This window comes from Haliotis asinina, chromosome 11, assembly GCF_037392515.1.
Source record: "Haliotis asinina isolate JCU_RB_2024 chromosome 11, JCU_Hal_asi_v2, whole genome shotgun sequence".
NCBI classification, from domain to species: Eukaryota; Metazoa; Mollusca; class Gastropoda; order Lepetellida; family Haliotidae; genus Haliotis; species Haliotis asinina.
In genome coordinates this window covers 34,020,577-34,029,900 of record NC_090290.1, presented here as the reverse complement: position 1 = coordinate 34,029,900, position 9,324 = coordinate 34,020,577, and the positions used below count along the sequence as shown (strand labels likewise).

General features: G+C 36.5%; 1 protein-coding gene across 1 annotated transcript; it reads right to left on the bottom strand.

The window, feature by feature from the left end:
* Positions 1 to 7,466: 7,466 nt before the first annotated feature.
* On the bottom strand, positions 7,467 to 8,534 carry LOC137256528 (probable G-protein coupled receptor B0563.6). The gene has a single exon (XM_067794369.1). It carries the CDS (start codon positions 8,532 to 8,534, stop codon positions 7,467 to 7,469), a length of 1,068 nt encoding a protein of 355 aa, XP_067650470.1.
* Positions 8,535 to 9,324: the final 790 nt, after the last annotated feature.

Below are 9,324 nucleotides of genomic sequence, written 5' to 3'. Positions count from 1 at the left end.
GAAACTTGGCACATAGATAGGTCTGGTCTTGAGCTGGTGTCTTTTGGTAGTTTGGCGACTACTTAAAAAATATTTGTAACGTTTCTGTGACAACAAAAATGACTTAGATTGTTTAGGTTTTCTGAATAAAGTAGGATATGTTTTAACTCTATTGGCACATAGAGGTGTGATTGTGAACTGGTGTTTTGGGATAGTTTTGGACGTTGGGAGGGGGTTATTTGTTTGTTGTTGTTTTTTTTTGTTTGTTTGTTTTGTTGTTTGTTTTTTTTTGTTTTTTGTTTTTTTTTGTTTTTTTTTGCATTTCCATGTCAAAAAGCCTTATGACATGTTCCAACAACACGGCCCCATTCCAAGTATCATCATGCAAGTACCACTCCGGCAATATGAAGAATTTACCTATGTATGTTTTTTTTCTACATCAATGTGAAGAAGAATGTAACATTTGACATAGTAGGAGCTAGTTGGCATATCCATGAAGAGTATTTTACCATTGCTTGGAATATTGATGACTTTGTCTTCTTATTGATGCCTTTACATGTTGACATTCGATACAGGTTATTATAATCAGGGGCGCTTTAAAGATTTAGAGATGTGGTGAACATATTACCAAATTTATGCTGTTCCTACTTAACTGGTGTCATCCAAGTGCCCTCGCGCCTCATCGCATCCATACAGGTCATGTTATATGAATTATTCAACAACGCTTCATTCAGGCGTGTAGCTCAAAATGGTTCCTGTCACCAGGTATTGGTATTGTAAGTCTTTCAACACTTTGATCATACCAAGACTAAGTAAGTGCCACAAGCTTTTGTATCAGAATTGTCGTGGCTTTTAAATATGCAAATATATTACTGAGTCTTTGATTAATATCGTGTGGTGATTGTATCTGAAGATTTTCTCAAAACATTTTCCACTTGTTGAAGTAGTGAAGACAAAAATTGTCTCCCTGTGTGACACTTAATTCCTATCATAATCATAAAGTATCCTACATTCTTATTACTCACCAACTTCTAAACTGCCAATCAAACAGACGTTGGTGCTGGAGTACACTGCAGGGAAACTCTTCCAGAAAGGTATTCAACAAAAGCAAAACATTACATTTTATTCCATTCTTTGCAATTAATTATACTGCAATGGTTACGTTTTCTTGTTATGCACGTTATCCTTGTTGGAGTATAGTTGGTATAACTAATCTGATTAGTCACAAATGGTTAGGCATTAGTTAGGCGTGCAAGGCGCCTTTCGCGGCGGTTCTTAGGTTTGCCGTGATTATGTTCCCGGTCTTCTCAGCTCCATACACAGTGACTGTTGCTATCACGACGTTGCAAATCGTATGACTGTTGGCCAGGCATTATCAAGGTGTTGAAGTTTAAACAAAAGCATGTCCATCATCACGACATAGATATCTCAAAGAGCCATTAATGTTTGTAGAAGCCCGAGCTTAACTGCAGTAAGCCGCTGACCCATTCAGTATGCTTAAATACAATTAAATTCATTACTGTTTCGTGCCGATCATGGCTGCACATATATTGTTTTGTTATAACAGCTGGGCACATACTTGACTGTACTTACATTTGGATGATGGATTCTACTGAAGCCAGAAAGTATACTAAAATCATATGTATGTAGATGTACAACTTGTATCCCTTTAAGCATCTGAAGAGTTATGTATCTGTTTGTTTTTTTTCTTTCGGGAGTGGAAACCTTAAAACAAAGGTACATGATACAAACGATATAATAAACTGGAAGTGAGTGAGTTAATATTTAACGTCACATAGGTAATATCGAGAACATGTAACATTTAAATGAAATATATGGATGTTGTAAAAGTCTGTCAACGAAGGAAGTAAAACAACTAGAATATCACAATTTGAATTAAAACTAGCATGGAAAGTTGAAACTAATATCACTATTTAGACAATACACTACAAAAACAGGCTATAGATCACCAACAACAGAAGGTAGATCACCATACTAGGAACAAACTGGAAGTGCATTCTAATTAGATTCCAAGCATCTGTTCAAGGAATGCACGTGACGGTGTAACGATGCACGTGTAACGATGCACATAACGATTGTATGATTCCTTATGTGCACAATGTGTTGTATTGTAGTAGTAGCTATTTCTGAAGCATCACGTTAGATTATCAGTCGACAGACACTTCCTACGGTTTAAGACACAAGAAGACCGAATACCCTAATTTGTGTCATCTGGAATTTAACAATTTATGCATCAAAACAAAACATCCAGAAGGATTTAATTTGGATCTTTAAATTCACCTTCATCTACCGAAGAAATTAATTGTATTATCGATATGTAATTGTAACTATGTTCAGTTGGACTCAAAATTAATGACATTTTGATGCGTTCTTCAAAACACTTTTGACAACGGCTTTGTACAATGAATATGTGCATTAATCGTATGTTAACATATCTGCAAACCAAATCAACGCCCACGGTTCTTCTACAATTTTTTCTTGATCTTCTTCTGGCATTGAGGCAGAATGTCAAGCCTTGCTATTTCATTCGCGTTATCTAAATCTGTAAATTCAGCAAGACTATTAGTCACGTTGGCTCCCACACAACATAGTTCTTTAAGCTTATCTAGTCATGATGACGTTCTCACCCTTTTACAGGAAGGCACATAATTAATGATAAGATGCCGAAGATACATCTTTCCAGTATATCCTGACTAGAATACAATCAGGCTGATGTGAATAAAAGAATGCCAAATGGACAACGTGTCATCAATAACTGAGTTGATTGGCCTGAAATCACCTCCAGGTATATCAGAGATGAAGTGCTTCTATCCATGTCATATTTACTGATTCATTTCATTGTCAGAGTAGAAAGGTTGTTTTGTTAGAATTACCCCCATTTACTCAAAGGATATCACATCACGCTTATTAATAGCAGGTGGGCGAGTAGTCTGAGCAGAAAATAATTCCTGATGATGAAAAATGAAACATATGAAAGAATACATCAGTGAAAACAGTTACGTTGCTTCTTTGTCTATCCCACTGAGTTGTGTTTGGTATGTACATTCATTACGAAAGATCTACGATTCATACATGCATGATCTTTCAACCGTCATACTGAGAATGGCCCCAGTAAAGCGTACTAAACGGTACACATTGTGGTTTTCAGGACCCAATCCAAAATTTGAAGCATGCTCGATCAAAATAGGTCTGATGTCTGTCCATGTCTGTCCATCGAAGTATGCTCTGATATTAATGATTTTTGGGTCTGTTTGTTGCTTTCGTTTTGGGGTTTTTTTTGTTTTTGTTTTTGTTTTGTTTATTGGTGTTTCCGTTTGTTTGTTTGCTTGTTCTTCTAATAGGTCTTGCTATCCCTTTATATTTAAGTTTTCATTTGCTTGAACTTTGGGTTTCATAGGTGTCAACGGTATGATAGGCTGTTTCATGGATAACCGGTGGTGTAAATACTTAAGTTTGAGTGCCAAACGACTGGAACAATAACAGTTTGATACAAGTGTTTCTCAGACATGTGCTTACGAAAATTAAGCGTTGAGTGATGTCTCATTTCCTTTGAGATACAAATCAGTCGTATTGCCCTGTGTCATTTGTATGCTATAGTTGGGGTTTGATAGAATCCCGGCAATAGACTAGCCCAGCCAAGAAACATACATATATAATATAAAAAAGAGAAGATAACTATGGAAGGTGAACCGTACGGAAACGTCCTAGTGCCACAGCCTGTTTTTTTTTTTTTTTTTTTTTTTTTTTTTTTTATTTATCTGTACTTATTATCTCCCAATTGGTACTTAATGTCTCCTAATTAGTACATAGTATCTCCTAATTAAGTATCAACGCTGTTCCAATCAAGGTTGAGATAACGAAGGTAACCATCTTGCTCAGATCCAGTACAAACCTCTAAACTCTAATAAGTCCTAATTAGGAGATACTATGTCCTAATTAGGAGATACTAAGTCCTAATTAGTAGATACTATGTCCTAATGAGGAGATACTATGTACTAATTAGGAGATATTAAGTGATGCGAAGTCCTAATTAGGAGATATGAAGTACCAGTTAGGAGATAATAAGTAGTAATTAGGAAATATTAAGTCCTATTTAAGAGATAAAGAAATCAGGCTGTGGCACTAGGACGTTTCCGTAGAATCGATATCAACGTTTGCATGCTGCAATATTCTATGCAATATATTTTGAATACATTACTTTACTTTCATGTTTAATAAGAGTTGATGATACGTTTTAAAAAGTGTAATTACAAGCAAACAAATAGGGTATGATAGCCTCCTTTGTGACACTGAATAATTCTTTGCCATGCTGAAAGGAGATTTTATTTTTTGATTATAATTTTTATTGAGCAAGAACATAAATGCTGTGCAATTACGAAATATGAACTAAGAGGCCAGAGTGTCATGCTCTATCGTCGTTTGATAGGATACAGAGAGAATCGAATTCACCAACATTCGACTCTATCCATTACAGAACGGTAGTGGTTACCATGGCTACAGATGCAATCTATCAAGGCTCAAGACTGATGAAAGAAATCCAGAAAAATTACAAAGAAATGCTAGGGCTCGTTTTCATTACCTCCATATTCTTTCTGGAACTATCTACTTGATATAAAATCGCACGTTTCCAATAGTGGCTCGAACAATAAGACATCAATATGTTTGTTACCCGTTTCGTGAGTGCGGGCGGAGACGATTATTTACAAGGATGGTGTCATATTGGTATGTATGTCAATTTGTAACTCCTTAATATATATACATTATGACCCATCTTGGATCTGTGTGTATGTAGGAACAGAACAGAATTCAGTTATTCCCCGTTGTTCGTGAATATTTGTCGATGAACAGGTAGAACTAAAACTCAATATAATAACATATGACTTGTATAACAGAGCACGTTTCATAACAGTAATTGATTTTCTGTGTTACACAACCTGGCTCTTATAATTGCTGCAAATTGAACATGTCAAACTATGTAATGTTAAATCTGTCCATAGGATATTGTGTTTGGATGATTTGTAACTCCCTATGGTCAAACTGGGCTTATATGCATTTCAATCTATCCTCCGGATGTGCCATCGTGGACTAATTACCTTTCTCTGGAAGCTGCTCGTCCAATGAGGCTAATTCTGATATTTCTTAGATCAGCGCCTGTGCAAATGGTTTCTGATCTTGTGATCTCTGGCTTGAATGCGGAGCAAGACCAACATCAGACCTCAAGTCTGGTGGTTACAATGTTTAGACTTCAAACTCTAGAGAACTTGATTATTGAAGTGATTTCATAATAGTGAAGCATGGTTGAAAGTTCACCATCAAAGGCTGTTTACTTTATTGTGTGGACTTTGCAACTGTAAGTTATTCACACTATCGATAAGTTCATAGCGACCTACTTACCCATCCTTTTATAAACTACTTGAAAGAAGTATGTATGTCTCATAAGCTGTAAAGATGTAAATGATCAACAAACTGATTTACAGTGTAATAAAGAAGAGAGTGGGATAATGGAAGATGCTTTCCAAGGGAATGACAGTATTGTACCCCTATATGACAAGTTATTCACATCGAAACCAATGTAATTATCATCAACAAGTGTTTAGCCACGTACAATATTTAATACAACCACGAGATGCTGATGTGATAACAGAAGAATCAGCGGTGCCATTCATGAATCATCAGTGAGGCTGAGTAGGTTTGGTTGTTGATGACATGTAGCCTGTATTTTAAACTGTCGTGAATAACGTGTAACATTAAACTGGGAATATGTATGGACTTTTTGACTAATATGGGTACATGTTAATCAGCTGTTCTGGTCGCAATACAGTTGGAACAATGACAGTGTGACGCTATATTGGCACTCACAAACACTTTTGTTGTCCATGAATCAATAACTCAGTGCAAACATTTCTATAAATATGCTGTTATACTTACTTTGGCAATGCTATACCAGTAAACAACCTTATTTTTCTGCTTTTAATATATAGATAAAATATTCATTTGAGGTCGATGTTTAACGAAATAACCGCATCGGTGTATACTGTATATCTGTATTGATAATGATTTGAGTTCAGTTTCAGTATGTCCAAACTGTGTAGATTGATGACCTTGTTCGTCATCACTGGATTATCCGGTCTAGCCACATATTTAGTGTTGGCACTATGCCTCCCTTGCCTCTGATTCACCCACCCAAATCCAGCTAGGGCCCATGCGGGGAGTAACTTACTGTACGTCCTCATGGTCCGTAGTATCGTGATCTACTTTCAGTTGATGGCAATCTACAACCTGTTTTTATATAGCTTTTCAACAATCTATAGCCCGTTTTTATATTTAAAGCATTTATTGTAAAAAATAGATTTACTGTCCTTCGTATACAGGTGTTTGTCCTTATTGTGGATTTTTAACTTTTTCAGTCACAATGTGACGAAAATATGTGATATTCACTCATCCAAAAGGCAAATCGAAGAGACCAATGAGATCACCTAACATGTTTCATAGGTAGAGTGAAAAGTGACATATGTACTTACGTACCTGACTACTAACATGTACCTTCATGCATGCACACATAGACACGTACATATATATAAATTATACTAATGTTTCTCTTTTTCATCCGTTCCGATGTTCGCATTTTTCTTCTTCATCACAGAAATTAAATAGAAAAGAGGTTAACGCTACATTCTTAAGAACCACAATAATACCCGTTTCCACATACTTGAGTGTAAATTTGGATCATAACATTCTATGGTGTGTATATATAACTCTGAGAGTTATTGTAGTTCGTGGTTCATCTGTCATAATCCTGTAATTGGCATCGCTGTTTCCTAGACACCAAGATCGCCAGCCCGTTGGTGTACATGTGTAACCGAATCCAGCGCTTTCCATGTCCGGTTGTACTGGTTGCTGGTAACGAAAATGTCAGCATACACCGACTTTACAAGAACGAGTGTCATTCAGCATGATAAATTAAATCATTCTGAACCCAAAAGTGTCATTTCACTGAAGGCATATATGGCACAAAGAGTTAGATGGTAGTCAAAACTAAAATAGAAATTTAAATAAAACTGCAATCGAACACTTTTTGCCCTTTCAAATCATGTGTGAGCAGTATAGGAGCAATGAGTAATTTTACAATCGTACGAAGACTGTAGTAGAAATATTTAACCAACAATGTTTATTCACAGAATATTATTTTGATACCATCAGCTGACAATTGTATTAGACACCTAATGGACACAGTACAGCTTAGCATATGGCAACACTTTGAACAACATCAATTGAATCTAGAAATGATAACTGACTGAATGTGTTAATATAGATAAACACAGAGGAAATTCGCTTCAATGAAAGAGAAACAATGTCACAACTGAAAATGTGTGGATATTACATCATTACTTCATATCAAAACTTTGTTGTGTGCTGGAATATCAAATAAATTCTTTTAGACGAAGTCCAGTTCATACACCCCACTATCACTTCTTATACGGGCTCTCTGAATTCTGATGCAACGACTGTCGTGTTGAAAGAGAAACATATTGCGTTTTTGGTGGTGTTGTTTGGTGCTTTCTGCATGGAAATATATCTAGAAACTGACGTCGAAATCGCTTCGCACTCATTGAATACACATAAAAATTGATTGCATGATTAAAATCACACAAGACAAATGCAATCGTGTCAAGTAGATATTCGACAGAGCCCTCCATTGTTTTCTCGGGAGGATTCCAATAGGGGGTCAAAATTAGCATCACACATCGGGGTGTTGTCAATAACACCAAGGAAATAGCTGCAGCGACTAACATTATCGTCACTTGACGTAATCGATCAATGCTGGAGTTGTCATCCTTGTTACCACTGAGACGCTTTTGGACTTTTCTTGATTTCACAATGCCCACGATGATCAGAATGTTGAACAGGATCAACAATGTGCAAGGGATAGCTGCGTACATGAGCACGTTTATCCAGTACCACACGTGCATCATGAAATATTTATATTCTTCATGAATGGCACAATATACCATTCCTTGTTCCTTGTCGTCCACGAATCTCATAATCCAGAACAAATGAAGAAATAAGGCAATGAGGGGCAATGCCAAAACCAAAACGGCTATAATGGATTTTTTAAACGTCCAACTTTGTCCAAGTTTAAATGGAAACCACACAGCAACAAATCTTTCAACTGATATTGCAACCAACAACCAATTAGCAAAAGTGCTGAGGAGGTTCCCGAAGTATCCAAGTGTTTTGCATCCAAACTGACCAACGTGAACGCCATGGTCCAGTAGAACAAACATCAGAAGTTTGTCAACAATGGCCAGGTTATCAACTATTGCCAAGATGGTAATATACACAGTAAGGGATCTGGCTGGGCACATTTTCACAACGGTGACAATAGTAGCACAATTTCCAGGGAATCCGATTGCAAGTATAATCCATAAATAGACCGTTTCCAGATTGAAAGCAAACTTTTCAATGACGTTCCAATCGCCAGTGTTGTTCTGCTTGAATAATGATTGATTGTCTGCTCCTTCTATCGATGCCATTTTGAGCAGCAACCTATTTTCACCAGGCAAATACAAGGTGTTACGGTTTAGGTGCCTTATTCCTGATCTGTCAGCTTTCAAAGGCCCCTGAAATTATAAAAGACACATAAAAGTATTGACAAAGATTCTTCTATCAGATACTTACCATAAGTACTAAATGAAAAACATTTCTCAAAAATGGCTTCAATAACATCAAACGTACATTGTTGGACATTGAGTAGTTCGGATAGTTTCTTTGACTCAGAAATGATTTCAACTGTATGAACATCAGGGTGCTACGAGTGAGATACCCGTTTCCCGATCTGTCAGCTTTCAACGACCTCTTACATTGAAAAGAAACGTATAACAGTCTTGACAGGTATTCACCTATCAAATGGAAGTACAAAATGACACACCTCACACCAGCTTGTAGAAGGTTCGTCTGCTATGTCGTGACATATGTTCAGTATATGGTGTTATCTGTACCTAAATGTTTGTAGTATCTTCTTGGGATCCATGTCTGCTCAGGGACACACACGACATGCCAGTAGTTCCAATCACCCGCTTTATTATTCTGACGTAGTACGCAAGTTCACAAGTTACATCATGTGACCTCAGATGCTATAAGGCATACAACTACATCTCACAACTATAAGAATACTACAATCCTCCCACAGTTAGTACTGATAACATCCATTATTTTCAAACATAATATTTGAAAATATTTAAATCTACCACCAATCAAGCATGTAATAAATTCCTAAATGTGTTACAACAAATAAATACACCATCAAACATATCCCACTTTCAT